General features: G+C 43.8%; 1 protein-coding gene across 14 annotated transcripts in view; it reads left to right on the forward strand.

Moving 5' to 3' along the window:
* Foxp1 (forkhead box P1) overlaps window positions 1-27,777 on the forward strand; it is a 597,317-nt gene that overhangs the window by 352,345 nt on the left and 217,195 nt on the right. For 13 of the 14 annotated variants that reach the window (XM_029478340.2, XM_085840212.1, XM_085840223.1 and 10 more), the window contains one exon: window positions 10,983-11,173. In XM_029478340.2, the coding sequence (XP_029334200.1) occupies window positions 10,994-11,173 (180 nt within the window). In that variant the 5' untranslated portion in view covers window positions 10,983-10,993. Of the gene's footprint in view, window positions 1-737; window positions 1,081-10,982; window positions 11,174-27,777 lie in introns of those variants that run through there. The other variant, XM_029478341.2, reaches the window with a different exon arrangement.

The following is a 27,777-nucleotide window of genomic DNA, read 5'->3' on the forward strand; positions in this document are numbered from 1 at the left end:
ATCAGTACTGAGCATCTTACCCCAAAGAAGCCCATGTATTTTTATTGGCAAGCCATGAAATCAAAGGGATTTGCTTAAGGTTGGCCTGCCTCATTTGGGGTGTCCTGTTGTATTTCTTTGGGGAAGGGTGCATGTCCTTGAGTATTTTCTTTCCTCAAAGCTCTAGGTAATGTCTCTAGGAAGGAGTTAAGCAGATTCTACTTGCTTCACCCTGGTTCCATGATGAGTAATGGCGGTTGGTAACAGCAAATCATTGTTTATCCACAAACATGGCATTGTGCAAACACGCAGGCCGAGTCTCCAACCAGTTGGATTTCCTGGTGGTCAGCAGCTGATCCATGTAACTTACAACCTTCCTGGCTCTCTAAATGTCAGAAGAATGAGGGCTTGTGTATCTCGCCTCCTTCCCAGCTGTTTACCCTCCGATGCATTTGCCTCAGTACCTCGACCTTGATTCTATCAAAGCTGCCCCTTTCTCCTCCCCGGTTCTGTTTGCTTTACCCTGCCCCCGGTGTCACCTATGAAATCTGTTGATTATTCCACCTGGTTAATGTTAAATTGCTCTGGTAAGATGATGTGTTTGTTCATAAACACAAATGCTGGGCCCCCTGTTTACTGTACCCATGGCAGCAATCGTTATTAAACAAATATTGCTTTGTTTGCGGGTGGAAGCAGCAGTTTATCCTGTAAGGTCTGTTTAAAAAGAAGAAGGAAAAAAAATACACCACACACAAATACACACATACAAGACTTAAACGCTAGAATTTCGATAAAGAAAGAAAAGGGGAGCCTGTCCCTGGAATGCGGTTGAAAGCGCCCTAGGTTTGCTTTGCTTATCTCTTGCTTGGATGAAGGGGCCGGAGAGATTAGCGACTTGTTTGGCTTTTCTAAGAGATTTCCTTAGTGTAATGATATCTATGCAGTTGTTTGCCTTCTTCAGAGAGGGGCGCGATCTCCTGAAGGGCCACCAGCTCAGTCATAGAGCATCAGATGGCTGTGCAATTCTTTGTGGAACAAATAAGGACCTAGAAAGTGTAGGGAGGAAAGGCCTGGACTATGAACGAAGGGAGACGCTGAAAGGTACAGACAGCCCTTGGGCTTCATTTCATTTGTCTCTGTCTCCTGTGCTGGGCTGTGGGGTTGGTGTGATCTGGGCTGTTAAGTGTGTTTTCTGTGAAGTCTGAGAAGTGGGGGTTAACCTTGACGTAACCTGAAAGGGTCTGCTGTGACTGAACTATGAAGGAACTGCACTTTGAATGTGTGCTTTACATATTTTAAATGATCGATGTTTCACTCTAACGTGTCTTACTTATCTGTTTCATTTTAAGCTGGGTTTATGCCGTATGTCATTTCTAGTTCAGTAAAGCAAGCCTTGGCGTCTCTTAATTTGGCTTTGGTTGTGTGTGACTCTTGTCCCTTTGACAGCAGGAACGTCTTTGAATAAGAAGACCCCTCTGTTTTGATGTTTTGTAGACAGCAGAGAGAACTCAGCTCTCACCGTCTTTGTGGTTGGATTTTTCAAAAATTATTATTTGTTATCGTTTCCGAATTTGCCAAATTGAACTTCCTAGCACTTGGCTGAGTTAGAAAACACAGGGTAGAGCTAGGGTGGAGGGAGAGGTGCCTCTGACCTTCAGTGCCAAAATGGCGTCTTTTATCTCAGAGAAAGTAATCTGCTTCAGAGCAGCTTCCGGGGCGAGACAGACCTGTGTGTCGATTAGAGGTTTTGAAGGATAAAATTAAATAATTGTTCCTTTCACACAGCAGAGAGACGCGCAAGCCACAGGGTCTTGATGCCCTCCATTCACTGTGTTGCCTTGTTGCTGTTAGCATATTGTTCACTGTGGTCACCTGAGCGGTTAGGGGCTACAGACGAGGAGGCAGACACTTGAAGTGTGTCATTGAACCTGCCACTCAGTGGACGTTGTAAACCTGGCCGTGTGTACATTAAATTATGTGAAATATGGAAATGGGGAAAATACCCTTCTCTGAACTGGTGGTGGCTTATTCTACTGGGCCTTTTATGAGAGAGCTGAGCTATTTTCAAGTCCTAAAGATTAAAGTTCACTGGCAGGCTCTGTTAGTGCTCAAACTTCAAACCTATATTCTTGGGTGGAAATGTGTTTTAACTGTGCTCTCCTGAGTGAGCACCTGGCTCCTTCACGCCTGACCTTCAGCAGCTTCCTTGAGGCAAAGCAAACAGCCTACCCTGCGTTGGCAAAGCTCCCCTTCTCAGTTAATGACGTGAGCAAGGGCGGATCAATGTGCCAGGGAGTGGGCCCATTCTCTCCACTTATTTCTAGTGTTTTGTTCCAACTGGGGCCTTTCTTGCCAACATTCTGCTTACCATGGCTGTGATAATAATATCTTACTAACTTCCTGCCCACTAGCAGACAAGAGGGCAGATCAACTGGAGTCCAGCATCTCCGACTCTAAGCTAGAGTAGGCACTTTTCAGTTTTCAGAGGCCTATGTTTGGGAGTGGACTGGAGATGGGGTGAGGGGGTTGTTGCCTGAACTCACTGGTGGCTTACCAAGACTACATTGTCCTGAAAGCTTGAGTATGGTGGCTCTTACCTGCACTGTTGAAATCCTTTCTCCTTAGACATGTGAAGTCTCCTGTTTTCACACGGAAAGCCTGCAGGAGAAGAGAAACCTTGGCTTTTATTAGGACATTATTTTATTGTCAGCCTATTCTGCCAACTTGATTTTACGTCATGGGTTACAGAGGAAGTTAAACATCCTGTTCTCTACCATTCCAGTCTATCTGAATTTTCCTTATGCGTAGTAAATGCTCACAGCCATGGGATAGACTCAAACCCCCTTCCCCAGCTGATCATCTTGACTTTCCAGTGAATGAGACAGCCCTAACTGACTATTTGGGGTGTGGTGACAAATGCCTCTCATTCCAGCATTTGTGAGAACGAGGCAGGAAAATAGTGAATTCAAGGCTAGCTGGACTGCTTAATAAGACCTTGACTCAGGAATGTAAAAGTTGAGGATATGTATTAAAGACAATACTTTTTAGCTTGTACCAAGCCATATATTTGATTCCTAGTCACAACCAAAAAAGGAAGGGAAGAAAATAAGACAGTTGACTTAATGATAAACTGATTTTCAATAGCCAGTTAGCCCTTCTGAAGAGTTACAGAAAATATGGCATTTTAAAAAGTAGGTGTGTATAGTTGGTGGCTAGAGTTGATGTCACTTCTATCTTGATCAAGAAGTTAGACTTGGGTTTTACCTACATATTACATATAATGTAGAAATTATCTATCAAATTTCTATTATGTCAAAGAAGTACTTGAGAACAAAGAAGTTGATAAAAAGTTGTTAGGTTTTTTTTTTAAATAAATGGAGGAGGGAAGGGGAAAGGTATCTGTGTGTGTGTGTTTGTGGGTGCACTTCTATGCATACCAGTTCGAGAGGCCAGAAGACAACTTAGATGGACAACACTGTCCATCTAATTTTAAGACAGAGGCTCCTGGGCCCCTAATGAAGGAGCTAGAGAAAGTAACCAAGGAGCTAAAGGGGTCTGCAACCCTATAGGAGGAACAACAATATGAACTAACCAGTACCCCCCCAGAGCTGTGTCTCTAGTTGCATATCTAGTAGAAGATGGCGTAGTTGGCCATCAATGGGAGGAGAGGCCCTTGGTCTTGCGAAGATTATATGCCCCCGTACAGGGGAATGCCAGGGCCAGGATAAGGGAGTGGGTGGGTTGGGGAGCAGGGCATGGAGAGGGTATAGGGGGCTTTGGGGATAGCATTTGAAATGTAAATGAAGAAAATATCTTTTTAAAAAAAAGAGGCTCCCAGTTCCTAGAGGTCTCACCTAATTGGCTGGCCAAGCCCCATGGATCTGCCTGCCTCCATCTCCCCACTGCCTCCATCTCCCCAGCACTGGAATTACAAGTGTGTGCTTCATTGTAGATTCTGGAGACTGAAGTCAAATCCTGCTTACAAGGCAGTCAGTTTATTAACTGAGCCATCTTTCTACTCCAAAATAGAAACATCTTAGTTAAAGCCATCTCTCCCTCCACTTAATTAATAAATATACATTAATTCAGCTGATAACCACAAGCTGGTTTCTATGAAACCATAGGAAGGTAGGGGAATCACCACATCATACAGACTAGTCTGAGAACCACAGCTTGGATTCTTAGTCTCAAGATCTTGAGTGTCCCACACTTGCCCCTGAGATTCATCCACTGTGTGCCTATACCTGCTTCCATCGTGGACCCAACTCTCCTTGCCCTTGGAGAGCTGGTGCCTCACTTGTACAATACCCAAGTCTGTTTAGGGGCACCTATGAAGATCCCAGGTTTGCCTGTTCCACCCTCAACAAGAGGTCACATTTTGTTTTTGTTTTGGGCATGCATTTGACAGTTGCATTCCACCTGAGCTTTTACCAAAATCCCAGATTTTCACAAGATAGATGGAGACCTCTACAGTGCATGATAAAGTTGATAATACATAAATCATTTTTAACAACAGGTAATATGCATAATTTACGGTGTTACCGTGCTATCTTTTGATATTTATGATGGATAATGCTCAGTTTTTGCCCTCATATTACTGCTTTAAATTATACCACAAGAAAATTAATGAGAAAGTAGATTTATGGGTTTCATTTGTTTGTCAATTCGGAAATTAATTGGGTGTTAATTTTAGCCGTCCCTCATCAGACCCGGAGTTTAGTGTGTGCGCCTTACTTTGCATTCATTGTCGCCTACCTCCCATTTACTGTGGGTCACTAGCTTTGCATACATTAAAATAGCCCTGCGGCTCATTCCCTTGATTACTTTTTGAACTGCTATGCATTAGAAAATTTACGCCTTTCTGTTATAATTATGAAAATTTGGTATTGGAAGGTAGTATCTTCAGCACCTCGACTTCACTTCATGGACTTGTGCTTGGGTGGTCTGTCTCGCCATGATGTAGGACCAGTCGGGGCTTTGGACAAAGATTTGTTATGTGAAGGATTCATCCATGGCTTGTCAGAGTCACCTCAGAAGAGCAATGATCAGCTGCTGTCATTCACTCTTGTGTTTGGCTTGTTCTCCTCAAGCACTTCTTCTTACTGTAGTTTACTTTTTCTGCTTCTAGAGAGGGACTTAGTATTGTGGGAGTGGTTGCTGCTGTGCCTCTCCTGTCTAGTTTCCTAGCCCTGAATATGGCCCCCTACTGCTGCCCACTTCCTGTCCCCACTGCTGCCTGCTCCAGTGTCACCAAGTCCGATGCCATGTCTCATGTGGCATCCCCGTCCCACAAGGCCTCCACTAAGGGGCCCTGACTTTCATCTGGGCTGTTCTATTGCCTCTCTTTTTCAAGGGAGCAACTCACAAGTGGTTATAGGGTGGGGCTTATTTGATGTCCTAAGCCACCCCACCATGTAACTGCACCTTGCTCCTTGAAACTCCTTTGTTTGTCTTCTGTTACCATGTAAACTTTGTGTGCATTGTACAGGAACCAGTTCATTTGCTCAGTGAGACCCTGAAAAAGCACACACTTTAAAAAAAAAATCTTTCTTTAGATAGTGTGTTGATATTTTTTTCCTCCGTACGATAGATTCAAGATTAGGAAGAATTCTGTAATTTAAAAGTTCAGAACCAAAGCTAATGCATCATCCTCTTGCTTTGCTAATGTCTAAAATGCTAAGTTAAGAGATGAGAAAGCAACCGGGCGTAGTGGCGCACACCTTTATTCTCAGCGCTCGGGAGGCAGAGGCAGGCGAATTTCTGAGTTCGAGGCCAGCCTGGTCTACAGAGTGAGTTCCAGGACAGCCAGGGCTATACAGAGAAACCCTGTCTCGAAAACCAAAAAGAGAGGGAGAGAGAGAGGAGAGATGGGAGAACAAGAGACACATGTTTACTGTTTCTGGAATCCTAACACTCTTGGTCTGTCCCTCCCTCCCTCCCACCCTCCTTCCCACCCTGCTGGTTTTTGTTTTCTCTTCAACATTGTAGTCTACATCCCTTCATTCTCTACATAGGATGTGAGTGAGGAAGGGGTGGTCCTTGCTCAGGGCTACGGATGGCAATGCGTAGTTCCTCTGCTCACTGTCCTGGATGTTGCATTGCCCTTAACCTCACTTCTCTCACAGCAGTAGAGACATAGTCTACAAAACTCTGTTTGGTTTAATTTACACATCCCTTTGTGAACGGACCAAGTTCTTTAAGGGCATTTATTCTGCTTCATATAAATAATTGATCAGCCAAGTTAATTTACTTCTGCCTGACTTGGTCAACCTTAATTAACTGCCCTGGAATCAAGACCGAACTTTTTGTTAGCTTAAAAATCTTTTACAAGCGTGATAACAAGGGCTTTTTTTTTTTTTCTTCTAAATTTTCAGCAACAACACTGTAACCAAGGAAATAATCATAATAATAAAGCTGTGTTTTAGTTTACTATAAATACGTTGGCCTGGACATTATGAATTTTCCAGAAGGTCTCCACAGAGGAGTGCTGTTGGCAGCAACAATTAATAAGCATGTGAGACCCAGCTCTCCTTATTTTTCAAAGTCTCCTAAAAACAAACAGACAAACAAACAGACAGACAAACAAGCAGAACAAAGTGATCCTTTAAATTCGTATCTCTGTCATATTTCCAAGCAAGGTGGAAAGAGCATGGTCTGGGCTTCCTTCTGTCTCTGACAGCCATGGCCTAGAGTGTCAGGCCTGGAGGATTGCAGTGTATGGGTAGTCAGATGCCTGAGCAGGTCATGGTCCTGTGCGAAGGCATCAGGGGAAACTGAGGAATGGCTTGGGTAAGAGGTGGCTGAAGCCTCCAGAGACAGCTCCTCAAATCCAAGTGCCACACACTGCTTAACAGGACATGTTGTGCTTTCCATTCATAGTGGGGGAAGGTGACTCTTTTGGTGCAAGGAACAGTCCCAGAGAGGAGGAGCAGAGGTTGAACAAACAAAGGCCTTGGGACAAACCCCCTCTAAGAAAAGAGAAGGCATTGCTCCATCCCAGCCCGGTGCTTGCTTCCCACTGCCACAGTGGGAAGTCAATAGGAAAAGACAGGGTTGCTTCCTGAGACATTGAGGGCCTTTGCCTCTGTGTATTTTAGGACCTTCTCTTTTCCCACCTGCCCCCTTCTTGCCTTTGCTGAAATTCAGTTTCTCCTGGTCAGTGTACTCATTCGTCACTTAGCCAGAGCCTCTCTGAAGGAGGAAGTCTTGGTCAGGTCTTGGTCAGGTCCAAAATGGAGAGAATCTATGGCTTCGTCTGTCTCCTAATCTAAGCAGTAGTTTTCTTGTCTCTCAAAAGGGAATAACATTTATCTCCCTTCTGGACACTTGGGAGTTTGAGATTTAAATGTATCGGAGGGTTTTATATGGAGATATAAACACTTATTAAATGGCCTGGGATGTTTGATAGAAGCACTCATGGTCCAGACAGTGTCAGAGATACTTAGACACCTAATCTTTCATTTTCTACATGGACGTTTCACAAAGCCTCCAATTGATGTTGTACCTTTTAGAAAATTAAAAGTCCTCCAGCCCATGTACTCTAGTTAGCACTTGGCTGAGGACATCCTTAGACCAAAATAATTCCTTTATACAGTTTTAGTCCCAAACCCTGTACTCTCACAAACCTAATTCATGAGCCAAGTTCCTTGGCTGCAGGCCTGCCTAACTTGTCCTGGAGAACTTCGCAGCCTGTTTTGGAGCTGCACAGAGCAAAGGCGTTGCTTCTTTTCCAACTGCATCAGAGGTGGTTCATACTCCGCCTACCATGATGGTGTCAACCGAGGAAACTAAAACAGAGGCAGGCTCTTAGACACCTGTTCTCTGGCCCCAGATCTCTGAGAGCATGTGGTTTGAAGGCAGCACATGCACAACCCTGTTCCCTAGAGACAGAATATATGACTGTGTGCTCCTGTCTGAGGGCAGGTGAGGCAGGCTCAGAAAGGCCATTTGCAGAGAGATGGCTCAGCAGTTAGGGGCACTGGCTACTCTTCCAGAGGCCCAGGATTCAATTCCCAGTATGCCTATAGTGACCAATCATCCAACTGTCAGTTCTAGCAGGCTCTACAGCCCTCTTCTGACATCCTTGGGCACCAGGCACATACATGGTACACACACACACACACAAATGGAAGCAAAACATTCTTTAAATCTTTAAAACATGAAAATATTTTTAAAAAAATCTTAAAGAAAAAGAAGGGATTTTTCTGTCCTGTGAGTTGACCCTTTGTTATAGGCAGACTTGCCAGAAGGTGGGAAACACCTGTTTTATTTAGATATCTTTCTTTTGTAACTAATAATAAAGTGGATTTCATTGCCAACTACCCTGAGATATATGTCTATTCCCTTGTCACTGTGCAGTATTGGGGATGACTTAGGACTTACTGCCTACAAGGCGCCTGCTATACCACTGTGCTCCATCCAGCCAGAAACCTATTCTCTTATGCACCCAAACATACAACTGAGCAAGTGTGTGGTATAGAATGTAAAGCACTGAGAGACTCCTGGGCTCGAGCACATTTGAGATAGAGGAATAGTTTCATGTTCCTGGTCTCTTGTTGCGTATCTTTTGGGGCTGTTGTTTTGTTTTCTTGGGGTTTGTTTTGTTTTGTTCTGTTTTGATAGATTCTTTCCATGGTGGGGCATAAGCAGCTGCAGGCCTTTCTAAAGGACAGTAATTACTAGAAGATTTGGTCCAAAGACACAAGGAGACTCTCTGTTGCTTCTCATATTGTCTCATACCTGCTAACACCAAAGGCTCTTCTTGATAAACTCCAGAATCCAATTGACGACGAAATCTGTCCTTGGTTTCTTACCATGAAGCTGCACTTAACTATGGACTGGAGGCGGATGAAATGGGAGTCTTTAAATGGACAATTCTTCTCTTTGGTTTTCGGGCAAGTTGCAGAGAACGGACTTCTGTTAGTCTTTAACAGAAGCACCGCCTCCTCTTAGGGTGTCTTCAGTTTCCATGTGGTAGTGTATCTAGTGCAGTGGGAAAGAAATAGGTGGCCCTCCGTAAGGGTGATGTGAATGAAATGGTTTTTGTTTTGTCTGGCATCAGGAATTCACATTGAAGTCTTCATGATTTAAGCGTTTCTCAGCTTTGATGTTTGAACTGACTGCTTCCTCTGGTGACTAGAAGTTTTCCTTTCCACATCCTAAGTCTGTGAACTTGGCTTGTCACCCTGTACCTCAGCCTTCAGAAAACACGCAGTGGGTGAGGGATATGGAAGCAGAACACCTCCCGTCCTGTGCTGGCCGTAGTTAGCCATGGCACAGTGGCTATGAAGTCCCCACCCCACCCCCTTCTCTTTAAAGTTTACCTGCGTTGGAGGCTGGGCATGCGTGGAGGAACATGCATGCCACTGTAAGTCTTTGGAAACCAGAAGACAGCCCTCAGATGCCAACCCTAGCCATTTTGCCTTGTTTAGGACAGGGTTTCTATGCTGCTGCAGAAGCCAGACTACCTGGCACATACGCCCCTGAAGGTTTCCTTACCTCCAAATCCCATTTACTGACAGATGGATGCTTATACTACTGGATCCAGCTCTTCCTTGGCTCCCAGGACCTGAACTCAGGAACCAGGCTTATGTAGCCAGTGCTTTTACCCATTGAGCCTTCTCCCCATCCCAAGCTTCAGTTTTCCTGTCTATGCAGTAGAACTGATGATTACTGTTGGCAGCCACGGAACGTGTAGGAATCACCTGCGTTGATGGAGAATCCAGCTCAGGGCTGCTGATCAGTCGATGTGTTTTATCCTGGATGGGAACCTAAACTGCCTCCCCAAGCTAATGATTTTTGTGCTCAAGAGAATAACAAGAATTAAGTAGTATAGTTAGTGTTAGGTATTGTCTTTGCCTATAAGACCTGGGAGGCTGAGGCAGAAGGATTTCAAGTTCAAGGCTAACCTGGGCTTTACCATAGAGCCCTATCTCCAAAAGGCTGGGATGAGACACCACAAAACAAAACACTGAAACATAAAAGGAGAAAACAGACTTTTCTCTATTTTCCATTTTACACACACATATGTATATATATATTTTTTCCTAATAGACATTTTAGTACTTTCATTTTTTTTCTTTTAATTAATATACTTTCTGGCAATACTAAGGAGTGAACCCAGTATCCCATATTCGTTAGGCAAACATTCTATCACTGAGCTGTAGCCCAAGCCTCACATTTAGCGCTTGGAAATTCTGACCTCTTCTGTGGTCTGCCCAGCCAGCACTTCTCTCCAAAATTAAGAGTCTGAAGGATCGCCCTGAAACATCAGCCCTTACTCCTACCCTGGGGACCATCATCTACCAGACCAGGGGGAAAATTAGCGCAGAATGTGCTTTCTCACCAACAGTAGTTATAGGCTGAATTCATTCAGTGTCTGCAAAATGGGAAGTTCTTTTTGCCCCTGTCTTTTTAGCAGTGGCCTGTCTTATAGGAACGACCAATTTCTAACTGTCCAGATGGTATCAAGGGTTTAAAATCCTTAAAATGTGTTTGGCTGTTGCATTTCAGCACCAATTCCCTTACTGGGTCTTGTAGTGATGGGTCATGTCACTTGAGAGACTGAGATTGGAGAATATTCTCAGAGGATATTGTTTGTCCCAGAGCTTCTGGTCCTAATAATATTGAAATTTATACTTGTATGATGACCTCAAGTATTTTCTTTTTAGCAAAATATCTGAATCCCATCAGAAATTGGCTCCTAACTTCTTGGATCACCTGAACCTTTCTATTTTTCCTAAGAGGGAAGAAATTATATATTTGAAATCATACTTGAGTTGAATGACAGCCCCCTAGTCCTAAAGTAGGGGACCAGTCTACTCATGTGGGGAAAGGGGAAAGTAGAATAAGAACTGCTTACACGTTTGGCAACTTCTTTCATTCTGAACAGCAAGTGTTTTAACAGGTGTCTCTCTCTCTTTCTCTCTCTCTCTCTCCCCTTCCCCACCCCTCTCTCTCGCCTTCACTCCCCCCACCCCAACTTCTGGAAATCCTTCTCTCAGGTTTTTGAGTCATGATGCAAGAATCTGGGTCTGAGACAAAAAGTAACGGATCAGCCATCCAGAACGGGTCCAGCGGTGGCAACCACTTACTAGAGTGCGGGGCACTTCGTGACACTCGGTCCAACGGAGAGGCACCAGCGGTGGACCTGGGGGCAGCCGACCTTGCCCACGTCCAGCAGCAGCAACAGCAGGTACTTGCCTGGGAGCTGGGGTGCTGAGTGGTAACTGAGCCACTGTCTGTGCTGCAGGCACATCCATATGCCTGGAAGCAGCGTATTCTTAGGCGTCTAGCCTTCCTCCTGGACGAGACGAATTTTGAAACCCTCGGGAGGTGAAGTGTCCTTCCGAAGAGAGTGACTGTTAGACTTGGAGTTGAATGAACCTTGAGCCACTCTCTTCCAGACCCCAGTGTGTCACCTAAATTTTTATTCTTCATTTAAAATGACTCTGGGGGGGGGGGGCATGAAAAGGTTGATGCTTTAGTTAAGAAATAAAGCAGTAATTAATTAATTAATTAATTAAGCAGAAGCTTAAGCCTTACGAAGAAAGAAAATCAGGGCTAAGGGATGAAGGAAATGGGGGCCACAATGGGTGGGTCAGAGTGAGTAGTCAAATAGAGACACATATAGAAACATAAATGGTTAAATAGCAGGACCATGTCTATAAAACAGACCTCAATTTGGGACATGACTTCCTCTTACTTCTAGGAACTAAGGTGTATGCATTTGCATATGTTTGCTGGAGTCTGACATCACGTGTTGCTGGCTAAAATCACAGTGTTGCTTTTAACTGATCTCCTATCTGAACCTCTTCCACCCGTCCTTGGCCTGGGACATTCTCTTTCCCTCTTTGCCCTCCCCAGGTGGAAGTCAGTCCTTGGGAGTGACTGTTGAAACATTTCCCAGTGGTACAGGTGACCTAAGACAGGGCATTGTGTTGGTAAAAATTCAAATGTAAATAGCATTTCCTTGAACACTGGATTTGCTTTCCCACCCTGTGGGATCAGGAAATATTTCGAGTTTTTGCTCCTGATAACAAGGCAGGTTTGTCCTTGATTCATTTATCTTACGTGTAGTGTGGTACCATTTATAATCAAGTATTTGAGAGGGGAAAAAAAAAAAGGAATGAAATATCTTGAGGAAATTTGGTAACTTTTTCATAGAGAAATTGTTGGGAAATGCCATACAAGAAAAGGACAAACCTTCAAACTACTTTCTTAAAATCTGAATCAAATTCAAAGGAGTGAGGCTTTTGGTAAGGGCTGTCTGATGGTCTCCCTGAGACAGTTTCTCATGTAGCTGGGCTACTGGCATGGAAATTATGATGTACCCAAAGCCAGCCAAGAATTCTGGATCCTCTTGTCTCTACCTCCCAGATAGTTGAATTCCAGACAGTCATTAAAATGCATCAGGATCTCAGATGCAGTATTAAAACATCACCATAGACTGTGAACCCATTAGTTATCAGTTGGTGCCGCATTAGACCATAGAACCAGTTGGGGGAAAGATCTGGGAAAAGGAAAAGAAAGGGAGGTTGGCAGACAAACCAAGTCGGTTCACGGGGGTTTTGCGGCATGACTTGATCTCTTTTCTTGTCACCCCAGCCATTTCTGCCTCCACCCAGTCAGCCTGAATTTATGTCACTTTGTGCTGTATTAATTTAGTGCTCGATGGCTGAGTTCTAAACCATTCACACTAGCAAACCTAGCACTAACTGGCAGGAGTGTATTTGTACTGATGTCCATCAGTGAGAAAGCCTTGCGTATTTATGGGGGAACAAGTAGTTTTAGAATACTGTCTGCTGTGCCCTTAGAAGATGGAGGTCAAGATCAGCCATTTCTTTATGACATAGTTGAGGTGAGGCCCGTGCGGTGTGCACCCCAAGTCATTTGCATCTAGAGAACATCAGTTAAATAAGTGGGAGATTAACTTTTATTAAATTTTACCTGGTAGATGGACAATTAATTATTCAGAATAGTGAGATATTTAACCGAGGAGCCAGCAGGTAAACTTGCTGGCCACCACGCCTGAGGACTCAGGTTTGATTCCCCGCCATGCTCCTCCCTCTCTATACCCAAATGTAAAGATAAAAAAGTTTAAACAAATAACAAGAAAGCATTTAACCTACCACGAAAGTTTACATATTCAGTCCTCCTACTGCTCCCAGAATCCCACCCAAAACCATAGCATCAGTAACACGCGAGTGAAACAGGAGAACACTCTGGAAGCACATTTCACTTGCATCTCTCCCCGCAGATAATGAGTCACCATGGAGTTACCTGGGCCTGAGACCTAGAGAACATGTCGTTAAATAAATGGTCTTCCATGCATGTTCAAGTACTTGATTTTTGATTCCACTTTGAAGCTTGAAAATAAATATTTCACGGCAATTTTCTGTCTATTTGTCACTGATACGTTTGAGGGAGAAAGGCATCCGTCAGGTCTAGGATTGTGACTAAAGCCCCACTTATTATGGTTGGCGAGCCCTCTTAGGCCTTATAAAACGTCACCAGCTGCTTTGACTCCCTACATAAGAGAAGCCTCAGCACAGGTTGGTTGGGGGAAATGGGATTGTGTGGGAAGGTGACAGAAGAAAAAGTACAGGCTCCCTAATATTCCAGGGGCCCCAAGCTCCCCAGCTTTTCTGAGACCCGGAAAACAGCAGCAATTAAACACGTGGAGAAACTGCGAGTTTCGCTCGCTCGTAGACCTGCGTGGTTTCCGTCATTTTCCTCCCGCAGCCAGAGAGTGCCGAGCAAGTCGCAGCCATGCTGAATTCATTACTGCAGTAGTCACACAAAACCACGGATAAAATTTCAATATCTGCAGGCCACAGTTGAGTAAACAGTTGCACTGAAATTTAATTCCTGTTGACTTTTCCCCCATTCCTCGCCAGGGGCACATTCTGATTCCGTAGTACAAAGACAACAGGGGTTACAGCTTTGATTAATGTAGGACAGTGGAAGAGAGAACTGTAAAATATGTCAGAAGTCCATGGAACACAAAGATCTGGCTTCAAGCTGCCTGGTGTAAAATCGAGTTAATTACGCCATGAGTTACAAGGAATGGTTCTGAATATCCTGCTTGCACCGAAGCCTTTTGGTGTTAGGTGATGGTGGGGGTGGGTGCCCTGCCAAGTGAGCTCTGTGTTGGGCTCCTTCTTGCCAACCATGACTACAAATTATAGCAAGTGCCCTTTTTGGAAACTGTAGCACTCACAAAGAGCCACTACCATAGTGATCCCGTTGGTTGCCCAAGTTGCAGTCCCACACAGAATTTGTTTTAAAGAATTATCTAGTTAACAGCCTGGAGAAATGGGAGGCCGTTGCTTTTCCTTCCACTCCCAAGAAAAAGCAAAGAGCAGCGTCTGGCAGTCTTGGGTGACTATCTCACAAGGGCAGCAACTGTTGGGAGATGAATCGCCTCTGAAGACAGGAGCCCTGCAGCCTTGCTGTTCACTGTGGCTCCACCAGGCAGAATTCTACCCCTGCCCTCTAGGCAAATCAGCTAGGCGGGCGGGGCTAGAAGATGCATCATCATCCAGAAAGCTACCAGCCAAAGAGAAATGTGGCCATTAGCTGGAGAAGCCCGCCCCATACAAGTGCCCTGTCTTCCCTCCTCAAAACAAAGCATGTTCTCTCAGTGTTTCAACTCTATTTATATCCAGGTCCTGGAACTATTACAATGGTTTTTTAATAATGTAATTCGATAGCATTTCTGAACATTCTCTTGGAGCCCTTTAGTTGTCCTTTTACCCTATACCATAACTGCTTTTCACTTCCTATTATGCCTGCCCCCATTTCTGTCTCTGAGCTCTGTGTTGGGGAATGCCTACTCCATTATGGAACTTAGCAACAGATACTATTATTGATTGTTAAGGTTTTGTTCTCTCCCTCCTTAAGGGAAGGATTTTAAAATGTCCAGAGCAATTTCATAAACTCTGTGGATTAATGCATTTGAAAAGTCTTGAATTCTTAAAAGCACGATTTTATTTCCATATTGCTGCAAATGAGAGCTTTCTCAGATAAGCATATTACATAGAACATAATGTTTAGAAGTTTCTCCATATACAGCATATGCTGGCAGGTCAATTAACAGAATGCATACCAGAAAATGTTTATTCAATAAAAATGAATAGCTGTTAAATAAACCAGCTATTTCTTAGCAACATCCCCCTTTTAAATGATGGGTGCTTTCTTTGGAGGGGGGGGTTAAATTTTTTTGGTACCACTTGCCATTTTATTGTGTGCAAATCAGCAGAAGGGGAGTTTTGGTGACTGAGATTTTGGGGTGGCTGTGGTCTTGGGTGTGGTTATCATTTTATATGAGGAGAACAGGTGAGAAAGTCATTTAAAAAAAGATATTCCACACTTGCAACTGAAGAGCTTGTTACTTAATGTGGAATAAGCAAGCGAAGGTCTTTTTTTTTGTAGCTTATCTGACATTTGGTTAAAAATGTTGGAGTTTTTGGTCAAAGAAAGACTATGATTCCAGTCAACAATGTAAACAAGGAGAAAGAGTGTTCAATGCCTGGCAAGGAGGTAAGACAGGAAGAAAGCATAGGGAAGGCTTGTGGAAGTCTCATGTGAGGGAAGGGGTGTAAAAGCCCCACTGAGGTCGTGGGAAGAAAAGGGTGGTAAAGTACAAATAGATACACAGGGGCCTGAGCTCTCAAAGCAAATGGATCAACATACATTCAACAGGGGCTTAGAAAGTAGATAATCAGAGGAACCTGGCAGAATCATAGATACTTACATCGTGGCATTGACAGTCAGCTCCTTGTAGGCATGGTTCTGTTAACAGATTCAACTGTGGAGCTAAGGGCTGGGAGGAAAACTGCATTTTGAACTGAACACATCTGTATTTTCTTGTCCTTAATCTCCAAGCACAGGTTAGCAACTACTTCTCTGCTGCCGGCCTTGTGTTGGGTTACCATGCGTAATGCAGAGATAGCTTTAAAGTCCATGAGAAGAGGGTGGGATTTGCTCCATGCAAATCCATCACTGTGTCATGCCGGAGGTTTGGGCATCATGGACCTGGGTAACCGTAGTCATTACTTTTCTCACTGCCACGGCAGAACACCTAGAACAGCTGTCTAAAGAGGGAAGGATTTATTCTGGCTCACAGTAGTCCATCATGGTGGGAAAGTTACCATGAAGGTGTGAAGACACAGGTGGTCACATGACACCTGCAGTCAGGAAGCAGAGAGACATGAATGCTGGTGTCCAGCCTCTTTTTCCTGCCCAGGATTGTAGCCCATGTGGGGGTGTCTCCCACATTCTAGTTGATTATATATTTTATCAAGTTAACAATTAATGTAAACCGTTACGGTGTCCATATGGGCTCCAAGGGTCTCACATAGACAAATGTGTCCATGCCATAAGGTAATGTAAAGTTAGTGGATCTTGATTTGTAGCATAAAAACAAGTACTTGAAAGGTTACCTCTTCACTTTCAAAATGGTGGCATGTAGCTCGTCAGTGGTCTTTGTTTGTTATTCAATTTACTGGAGGGTACTGAGTGGGAGAGAGGTTGACTGCTTCATGCACAAAGCACATGCCTTGGTTTCTCATACATACCACCTTTGTATTAGTCAGGGTTCTCTAGAGTCACAGAACTTATGGATAGTCTCTATATAGTAAAGGAATTTATTGATGACTTACAGTCTGCAGTCCAATTCCCGACAATGGTTCAGTCGCAGCTGTGAATGGAAGTCCAAGGATCTAGCAGTTACTCAGTCTCACACAGCAAGCAGGCGAAGGAGCAAGAGCGAGACTCCCTTCTTCCAATGTCCTTATATTGTCTGCAGCAGAAGGTGTAGCCCAGATTAAAGGTGTGTTCCACCACACCTTAAATCCTGGATGACCTTGAACTCAGAGATCTCCCTGTCTTAATCTTCTGGAATCCATAGCCACTATGCCTCAAGATCTCCATACCAAGATCCAGATCAGAAACTTCTATCTCCCAGCCTCCAGATTAGGGTCACTGGTGAGCCTTCCAATTCTGGTTTGTAGTTCATTCCAAATATAGTCAAGTTGACAACCAGGAATAGCCACTACAACCTTCTTTAAGGGAACTGTGTGGAAATTACGCGACTTGTCATTATTAGTTCTTGCTTTGCACAGAGTGACCTAGCGCAGTGGACCCAGGAGTCTGGGCATGAGACTGAGGTACCAGTCTAGGTTAGCTCTGACATTCTGCTACTTTTCCACTGAAGTAGCCTGTACCTTTGCCGCTGCCTGGGATGGCTCTTTTGATGCTGTTGAGAGGAAAGAAATGATGAAATCTCAGCATCCTAGAAGGGAACTTTCTAGAAAAGTGGTGTAGAGAAAAGTATTACTAATATAGAGTGCCCTACTGGGACCCAGTACAAGTTGGAAGCTAACATATTCTTTAGCAGCTAGGTAAAAAATTAAATTCTAATTTTGCTCTGTTGAAATACACTGTTATCAGAGACATTGCCCAAGTCAAATTAAAAAAAGAAAATGTGGTTGCAGGAAAGTGTATGGTACGAATCAGTGATGCCCATGTTAGTGAAACCATGCAAACAAATTGAAAGACAGCAGAAATGAGAGTTTAGATGATTCTGGTAAGTAAAGAGAAGCCAGCCACAACAAAAACAGCCCCCACCCCCTTTTTCTTAATTCCTCTGGTGTCTATTTCTGGGAAAAAAAAGCATATTTTACCCTGAATACTAAATTTAGCTCTCTAGTCTCTGTTAGTTTAGCCCTGCCTCCATCAAAATATTGTTTTCAAAGATTTATGTAACTTGCAGGCCTCATATGAAATTCTTTCAAGTTGTGATTGCTGAACAGATGTGTGTCATTAATCTCTCCATTGGAAATTAAAATGGCGTGGGAGACCAAGAGGGGAGAGGGGCCTCCTATATGTTAAGAGATCATGGGAACAGAGCTTCAAATGACATCATTTTATCGGGAGTGACGTGTCTGCTCTCAGTGTCAAGAGAAGGCTTTGCTGCTCTGAGACGGTCACATTAAACCCTATTATGTTAACTAATAAAAAATAAAATAATCTCATTCTAGCTTGTCTAATCAGAAGAATCTCTTTGTGAACGCCGAGGAGATAGGATTTCAGTGATAACCTGTTGACAGTCTATCTTCAGGGGTTGCTAAGTGTTTGCTCTGCAGCGCTATGGGGCCTCTGCCTGTCCTCTGGGGCCTGCAGACCTACTCCACTGTGTTGTCCCTGCCTGCTTATGGACAGCAGAGCCAAGGGCGCTGAATTGGAAAGTTTGGATGACGTAAGCATATAGCCAGTCTGATGGAGTCTGGTGTACTTTTAGGTGGTACATAGATTACTGATAAAAAGGGTCTCCAGGCAGTTGGCTGCTTTTATGACAAGAAAGAATGGCTGAATAAATGGGAGTGGTCCTCAGAGTCAGGAGGAGAAAGTTGATGGAGAGATCTGAACTCCCTGTTCCAAAGTTTCTTTCATCACAGTAACTTTGATCTCAAATCTTTTGTAATTTTGAAGTGTCACAACATTCCCGAGACCCTTGTTAAACTCTGTGTTTTATTCACTTCACAGAAGGAGACCCTGTGTTGTTGTTTTTCACCCCCTGTGAGTGTGCTGTCCTGTGTTATGAGAACACGTGTCACTGTGATCAGACACCTGAGAGAAACCATAGTGAGATGAGATGGATGAAAAGTTTATTTTATCTCACAGTTTCAAAGATTTCCATCCAGAATCATTGGCTCCATTGTGTCTGTGACATGGTGGGACAGATGTCATGGTGATGGGTGCATCTGGCAGATCCACTCACCTCATGCTGGTCAGGAAATAGAGGTGCTTAAAACAAGACTCAGTGTGAAGACATGACCCCAGAGACCTATGTCAGCTACCTAAGCCCTATTCTTAAAGTTTCCAGAATTTTCCATAAGAGTGTCACTAAATAAGGACCATACTTTCAGTACAGGATCCTTTGTGGGGGAGGGAATACTTCTTTCTAAACCTTAATAAGGTGGGGCATCAGCAAAGTCCAAAATCCCCATATTTCTGAAATCCAAAACTAAGGCCTGATTCTATTCTAAAGAAAAGTTTCAGTTTGGGGACCATTTGGGTTTGTTGTTGTTGTTTGTGTTTGTTTGTTTTAATTAAATAGGAATGTTTAACCAATAAATCTAGATGGATATTTCAAAGTTAAAACCTTCCAAAAATCTGGACCATTTCTGAGCTCAAACATTTCAGATGAGACTCGTTCTCCCTGAATTGATCGTCTCTCCACTTTGTCCTACAGAACTTAATTTGTTCATTTGTGTATATGACTTCTAGTCAGATTTCCATTGCCCACTCCTGTGGAGGAGGTGATATAGGGAACACACTAATGTGGCCTGGCAAAGCAAGCTTACAGCCTGAGTGTTGGGCAGGAGTCAGGAGAGAAGCTAGGGCCACAGGAGAAGCCACAGGGAAGGCATGTGACAGTATGTGACAGGGAAGGCATGTGACGGTGTACCTCTATGAAGCCTCAGTCTCTACTCCTGTGGAAGCTCTGAGAATGGGCCCAGCTAGCAGGGAACGAGTCCCTGGGATGTTGGCAGCCATTAGTCCAGCATTTAATAATGGGCCACCGACATTGGACCTATTTGACTAGGGATCTATCATGGCTCCCCTCCCCTTTTTCTCTGCAACCCCTTGCACGGATTCTTTAATATCTTGTAAGTCCCACCAGGAAAGGACAATTCTTCTCTTTCTTTGATACTTTCCAGCACACAGCCCAGGGATGGCATACTGGGGTTCGGAGACAGCCCCTTATGGAGACTGCCTTCTCAGGTGTTTTGCAGTGGTGTTGAGATGATAAAAGTAACCTTACCTGGGGAGAGTGCACGTACCTGTCATTTGGGTCAGGAGTTAAGAGTCATTCTCAGCTAGATAGTTAGTGAATTTCAGTTCTAGGCCAGCCTGAGCTACTTGAGACTTTGTCCAAGAGAGAGAAAGAAGGGAAGAAAGGAAGGGAGGGAGGGAGGGAGGAAGGAAGGAAGAAGGAGAGAAAAGTAAGAAGGCTAAAAGTCACTACAGCTGTATATGTTTATTCTGATTAATATTATCAAGTACTTTGCCTTTAGCCTTGGCCTGTTACTAGAATCTCTTGCAAGAGTCACATGGGGAATGCTGATAAAACGCCTGTGTTCCTATTGATCACAGAGTGGGGCTTATCTATCTTAGAGAACAAAACTAACTAAGCTGGATCTCTGATAGAGTCTTTATTCCATATTGACAAAAGCTTCTTAGAATGAATTTGTTTTTAAAGTGGCAAGGGGGTTGGGGGAGGAGCGCATAGTGTGTATCTTTTGCTGGAAAAATACAGTGTGTAATTATTAAACAGCTGGTGCTATTGGTAAACTCATTCGAAAGGTGGAGATCAAACTGCCCAGGGATGGAAGTCTCCTCACCGTGGCATTTAAGTTGAAAAAGTAAGGGACAGTAGATGCACGCTGGCTTCTCTCTAATCCTTCTAGATGGCCCTTGTAGCCTCTGCAGAAACTGTGTGTGTACTAACTAACTCTTAAGTTTTCTTTCTTTTGGGGGGTGGGGGTGGGGTTTTGAGACAGGGTTTCTCAGTGTAGTCCTGGCTGTCCTGGAACTCACTCTGTAGACCAGGCTGGCCTCGAACTCAGAAATCCGCCTGCCTCTGCCTCCCAAGTGCTGGGATTAAAGGTGTGGGCCACCACCGCCTGGCTTAAGTTTTCCGTTAAGTGTGTCTGTGTGTGTGTGTGCGCAAGAAGTGCTCATGTGCTTGCATGCACATAGGATTGCAGGCTGAGATCAGAGAATAGCTTCTTGTGCTATCCCCAATTTTGTCATCCTAGTTTGTTCTTTGATTTTTTTTTTTTAAATTTTTTAAGATATAGCCTCTCACTGGCCTGAAGCTCACATCAGGTAGGCTAGAATTACTGACCTATAAGTCCTAGAGGTATACATTGCCTGAGCCTCCTCAGTACTAAGATAACTGACAAGCTACCACTCCAGGCTTTAATATTTTTTTAAATATGGGTGCTGAGATTGAACTCGGGCCCTACTGCTTAGCAAGCAAACAAGCAAGCAGTTCACTGATAGGGCTATGTCCCCAGACCCTGGCTTGTTCCTTTTATGGTGGTACTCAAAATAAAATTAACTTCTCCTCACACATTCATCCTTAGCAAGGTTTCTAAAAGCACAGGGCATACACTGCCATTTTTCATGCTTCCAGCCATGAGTGTCCTGTTGTGGTCTCTCCTTGAGCCCTTGAGCAAGGCAGAGAGTCTGCCGTCTCCACTGCTAACCCTTCCCATGCTGCTTTGTCTTGCCCTGAACTTCTGTCTCTCCACAGAGGAGGGAAGGTGACATGATGTCTTTTTAGTCATTCAAATCCAATAACTTTTAATCTGAAGGTTAAGTAGTGAGATATAAACTAAGAGATGATAATATCAATTTTATGTTCACTGAAGGGCACAATATACCTCTTTCTAGTCGAGGGAAAATTGTGCGTAAAATGTCTTTTGCTTTTCCGTAGCAGAGCCATGCCTTCTCACAGCCACGGGAAGAAAGATTTGGGGGAAATTTTTAATAAAATAAGATGTAGCATCATAAAGCAGGGCAAGAGTGGCGTTTCGTGATTCTAATTATTATATATTAATTTTTCAAGGCTGCGTGGCGCAGAGCAGAGCTCCTCTAAGGAAGGTTTCCCCCACTGACGCTCATTATCCTCCATAAGAACTCAGCCACCTTTTACAAGGTCAAAGACGGCGAGAGAATGACACGATGCTCATTCTTTTCTGACTATTTTTGGTCCTAATGTGTGTGATAAATAACACCTTGATCATATTGCTTCCCTCCCCTCATTTTGCTCCTTCTCCTGGTGAGCTCTCCATTTCGGTGCAGTAAGCATTGAACGTGCAGAAGCACTGGCTGGAAATGCCTCCACCCGGTTCCCTTTCATTCTGCTGTTCGGGTCATGAGACTTATATTTGTCTTATAAATACAAAGTTTTATGCTCGGTATTATGTGTCTATGTCATGTGTCCTTGTGTACGGACTTACTGTAGCATTCACCTGTCGGTCAGATGAGGATGACATCATGCACGGGGTGGGCATGCTTTAGTTACCATCACCGTTGTCAAGGTTATAGTCTGTAATGGGGTGATTCATGACAGTGATTGTGAGGGTGGCGTTCTGAAAGGAATCTTCAACCTGCCTCAGCTGTTTGTTGGGCACGTGTGGTATACAAGGTGCTGTGGTGAGCCTTTGGACCAGAACAGGCACCAAAGAGCTCTGGCGCTCAGGCCAAGTCCAGCCTAGCATTCCATACTGCAGAGTCCTGTGTAAACGAAGCGATACTCTTTGTTTACCACTGTCTACAGCTGTCTGCATGCCTGCACAGCTGTAGTAGTAATTGTCTCACAGATGTGACAACATGGCTGTCAAAAACAATTTAAGGATGCAGAAATGAATTTTGCCCTGAAGTTTGTGAGGGTCCGGTCCATCAATGGGAGAGGTTACAGCTGCAGAACCAGGAGGCATCTGGGCACGTTGCTTCCATAGTCAGGAAATGGAAGCAGACGCTCTGCTTGCTTTCTCCTTTTCATCCAGTCTGGTAGGTCAGTCCATTGGATGTCTACTCATATTTATGGAGGTTTTCCTTTTTAAACAACACAGCCTTCATAGATACACCTCTACAGGTGTGTTTCTTTCGTGATTCTAAACCCCATCAAGTTGACAGTAAAGATTTAACTGTTACAAGAGCCAGCCAAGGTAACCTGTTACAGCAGAAGTTATATGTCCCAGAAACCCTGAAATGTGCACGGTCTTGCACTTTACAGAAATAGTAGCCCTCCCCTGGGTTATTGAGTAGAATGTGAAATGTGTGGCAGATTTTCTGCTCTTACTTTGTAGTCATAGGGTAGATGATGCTTTGTGTATGTGTGTGTGTGTCGGGGGTCTATGAGTGTACATGTGTGTGAGTGTGTATTGTGTGAACGTATGTATGAGTGTTTTGAGTATGTTATATGTGCATGTATGTGCTTAAGTGTGTGTGTGTGTGTGAGTGTATGTGAGTGTGTGTGAGTGTATGTGTATGTGTGAGTGTATGTGAGTGTGTGTGTGAGTGTATATGAGTGTGTGTGTATGTGAGTGTGCATGTGAGTGTATATGAGTGTGTGTGTATGTGAGTGTGTGTGTGAGTGTGTGTGTCTGTGTGTGTGAGTGTGTGTGAGTGTATGTGAATGTGTGTGTGTATGTGAGTGTGTGTGTGTGAGTGTCTGTGAGTGTGTGTGAGTGTATGTGTGTGTGTGAGTGTATGTGAGTGTGTGTGTGTTGAGTGTATGTGAGTGTATGTGAGTGTGTGTGTGAGTGTATGTGAGTGTGTGTGAGTGTGTGTGTGTGTGTTTAGGGGGGTCTACATATATATACACATAATTTACAACTTTGGCTTTCGGTTTCTAGTCTGATGCAGTGACAGGTGGGTGTACTCACACTTCCGTTGTTCTTGTTTTCAGAAATTTAACTGATAGTGTCTTACAAATTAAGAAATTGGACATTAGTAATAGTTAAAAACCCTTGAGGCATGCTGCTGAGGAAATGGGGATTGGACGTTCTTGGTGAGTCATGGAGAGCAGCTGTCCTCAGCTTCGGCTCCCTTGCTTCCAGTGTAGGCTTTCTCCCGCTCATGTTCTCACCAGCAGACACCACAGAGAAATTCGGCCTTTCCCTCTCCCTTTGCATTCTAGGAATTCACAGTCTAATTGGTGTGCAATAAGATATAGAAGCACATACACGAACCATCAATAGAAATCTTAATGCACACAAAGATAAACTGAAGGAGACAAGCATAAGCTAATCAATCGATAGAAGAGTGATTTGGGTCATAAATCCTCAGTGGCCTAGAGAGAAAAATTAGTATGTGCATAGTGTTTTTTTTTTTAAAGGCTTTAGTGAAACTAGGAAACAGAAACTTGAGTGTGTGAACATCTGCTGATTTATTTTAAACCTTTCAGTGGGAAATATCGGAGTGGAGATAGATTGCTGAGCTATATAGCCTTGACTTGTGGCTTGGATAATTAAGGATCCAAAAAGTTTGTCTTGGACTCTTTTAATCCTGAGATAGATGAGATTAGGAGCAACTGGTGAGATAGATTTGAGCTATGGAGCAACTGGTGGCAGATAGTGAGTTGAGGGGTCTTCATGACCGACCTGAGTTCACTGGGCTGCAGGACATAGCTGCTGGAGTCTCTGTTAACATAGCCTGTGGTGTGAATGTGAGATTTGCAGGGATGAGATGGGACCTGCTAAGTCTGGCTTGTTTCCTTGGTAAGGTCTATATTTCCTATGCTTTAATATCAAATTCTAGCTACTTACCTCATCCTATAATTAGAATAATTGAAACCTAGTACCTGATTTGATAATAGTTGTCAGATCTGAAGATTGTTGTTCAGTGCACTTATTAACTGTATTTTCCAGAAGATGGAGTCAGCTTTGCTATTTTTTATCCTTCTGGGGCCTTTTGTCTTTTCTTTCTTACATAGTTGCTTCTGTTTTTTTTTTTTAATTATTTTTATTTTTTTAAAGCTTATCCAATATTTCACAAGTGATGAAAGTGTGCTCATTTCTGTCACATAGACCCTATTATACCTATTGTCAAACAACATTGGCTGTGGAGTGTGTGTGTGTGTGTGTGTGTGTGCATACAGGCATATGTGGGTACATATCTTGAGGAGGCATGCATAGGGGCATGTATGTGTGCATATGCATGTCGTTGTGTGCATGCATATGTGTAAGTACAAAGTTTTACAGTTCTGTAGATGACCCTTCTCATTCCCTCTGCAGAATTTTTGGTATGCTAACTTGTTCAATGTTTGAACAAATATTTCTATCCTTTTCCAGGATTACTTTAAGTTAAGCCTTTTAGTCGACTATCTCTGACTTGGAGTAGGGCTCATCTTTTGGCTGTAAACACACTACAGCATGTCCCTTGCCTTATTTCTCAGGTACCACACTACCCTAGCCGACTCTGAAGAAAACTCTCTAAGGCATGGGGGGGGGGGGAGTCTGGTTAAGCCGGGAGCCCTGAGAGCCATTTCACATTCATTCAGGTGGCTGGACCCGCCTGTACACTCTGCATCTCATCTCTCCTCACTGCAGAAGCCATGTGTGAGGCAGGTCCATGATCCAGGAACCAGGTTCACAGATCTACCAGCCAGGTTCATAGATGTGGTCCACAAAGCATGGACAGCCCTTTGTGGCAGGCCTGTGAGTTAATGCACGCCATTCTTGGTCAGTTTGGCCAAGACTCTCAGCTGATTCTCACAGCCCCTTTGGCTCAGCCCACATTGCCTGCTTTGTTTGCAAGGAATTGCATCTTTCTCAGAGGTTCTTGTGGGATTGTGTTGAGGACTTCTTAGAACTGATTGCCAGACCCTCCTTCAGAATTCTCAAAATCCAGGCTAGGCCCAAACAATTTGCTTCTTTGGTTTCTCTCGCCCATCTTCCACTGCTTGACTGAAGAGCCACACTGGTGGAATGGCTGGCAGGCAAGGTTTAGATTGTGGGATTGAAGCTCTGGCTGGCCCAAGTCACAGTCCTTCCTAGATGAGTTATTGTGGACATCTGAAAACTCTGCACCTCAGTTTTCATATCCATCAAATGGGGACAGCATCAACATTTACCATCCTGAGGATAACAAAGGACCAAGAGCTTGCAGCACATTGTAATGGTCTGCAGATGTCAGCTGGTGCTGTTATTATTAACATCATTGCCACCACGAATAAGAATTCGACCTACAAGAATAGTATGTGGAATACAAAGAATCTAATCCATGACTGTGTTTTTTAGTGTAGTGTTTACAAGATAAACGGTTGAATAGTTCCTAAATCTGATGGGAGAAGAGTTCAGTGGGTGGTTTTCATATAAAATCTTAGAGCCATTAAGAATACATACCTGTGCTGCTAAGGAGGCTACACCTGGTCTCTGTGGCATTTGTTTCTGTGCCATGTACCATGAGTATGCACACAGCTGCTCACACACGTGTAACATGCATAAAAATAACAACACTTGTTTAATATTTAATTACCTGAGGACTGACCGTGCTTTGCTGGGTGGGACGGTGCCCTGACCCCTGCTCTTTGGTTTCATTGTAGGATTCTTGTGTGTTTAACATTACTTTTTTTGCTTTTCTGTATATCTCAAGGTTTCCATAGCAACATTGGGTCTCTACTAAAAAAAAAAAAAAAAAAAAAACAAAAAAAAACAGAAGGTGCTTTTAAGATAAGACCCTGCAGGATGCAAATGAAATACATATGAAATACATACAATGATCTCGATCCTGTGCAGTGCCTTGGTCACAGTTTTTTCTTAGACAATAAAATAATTTTAAGAATTCCTTTCACATTTATTTCTTCAGCCACCACTTGTCTGGATGCGTTCTCCAGATCCACCAGTTTTCTGGATGCTCCCACCATGACCTGTGACAAAGGCAAATCATTCTTACCGAACCTTACTCTTCTGTGACAAAAGTCAAAACTCTGCCAATGCCCAGAGAAGTGGGAAAGAAGTGGGCCTCACTCTTCTGTTTTGCTTTTCTCCATTCTCCTCCATCCCTCGCGCCTCCCAGGCCCTATGGACACCCCCTTCCCATAGCCACAAGCACACATAGGTACACGCTTCCCAGCCACTTCTGTCCTTTCTGAGGCTACTTCCCTTTGGGAGTTGTAGAGGTAGGGGGACCATTTGACTGGAATTCCCTGCCGGAAGGGTGGAGCCCCACCTTTCACAATTCTTGCATAAAAAAGCTGTCCCAGCCAGGCGCACGGCTTTAATCCCAGCACTTGGGAGACAGAGGCAGGCAGATTTCTGAGTTTGAGGCCAGCCTGGTCTACAGAGTGAGTTCCAGGATAGCCAGGGCTACAAAGAGAAACCCTGTCTCGAAAAACCAAAACAACAACAACAACAACAAGAAAGAGAGAAGAGAAGAGAAGAGAAGAGAAGAGAAGAGAAGAGAAGAGAAGAGAAGAGAAGAGAAGAGAAAAGTTGTCCCGTGTGACCAGCATTCTGTGCCTCTATTTTCTTACCTGTAAAATGGAGCACTGCAAATGCACCTTTTTGTAAGAGGTGGTGTGGTGAATGTGTAAGTAGCACATTGCCCTTGGCCAAACAGTCACTGCTTTAAACCGTGCTCAGTACTGGATCACCCTCCTCGTCCCCGATCCTTTAAGGATGGACCAAAGCCATGACCAAGATAGTATGGATCCCAACATACTGGTCTGGTATGGACTGGGTTATTTCTCTAGAGTGTTCCATTCTTTAGCCTGCCTCACGCATCTTATATCCACATGTAATCAGTAAACTATTGAATTCTCCTTGTTGGAGTCTTCTAAGACCTGCCTCCCATGGATACAGGAATCCCCGTGCTTCATATCGCTGGGTACTAGACTGTAATTCATGGGCAGTTTCATCTATCTACTCATCTCTTCGTTTATCCTGACCTCAGTGTGAAGACTGTAGAACCAGTCCTTGTAGGCAATTAGTACCCCAATTTATCATTTTAGAAAAGAAAACACAAGTCCTAATCAATACAGAATCTCTACTCGGTACCCACGAGCGAGTACCACCGAAGGGGCCCCTTGCACAAATGTTTTAAATTTGGAGGCAGAGTTAAGGACACAGTTGGCCTCCAGAATCTGAATTGAATCAGGGTTTTATTTCAGATAAAAATCTTTGGGTCTCATAACTTAAAAAACACAACTTTTACTGGCATTACGCAATTTGCCACGGGTCATTTACCAAAATGTTTGTATATGTAAGTCCAGGT

Source organism: Mus caroli, unplaced genomic scaffold, assembly GCF_978045245.1.
Source record: "Mus caroli unplaced genomic scaffold, Mus_caroli_1 scaffold_7, whole genome shotgun sequence".
Lineage (NCBI taxonomy): Eukaryota > Metazoa > Chordata > Mammalia > Rodentia > Muridae > Mus > Mus caroli.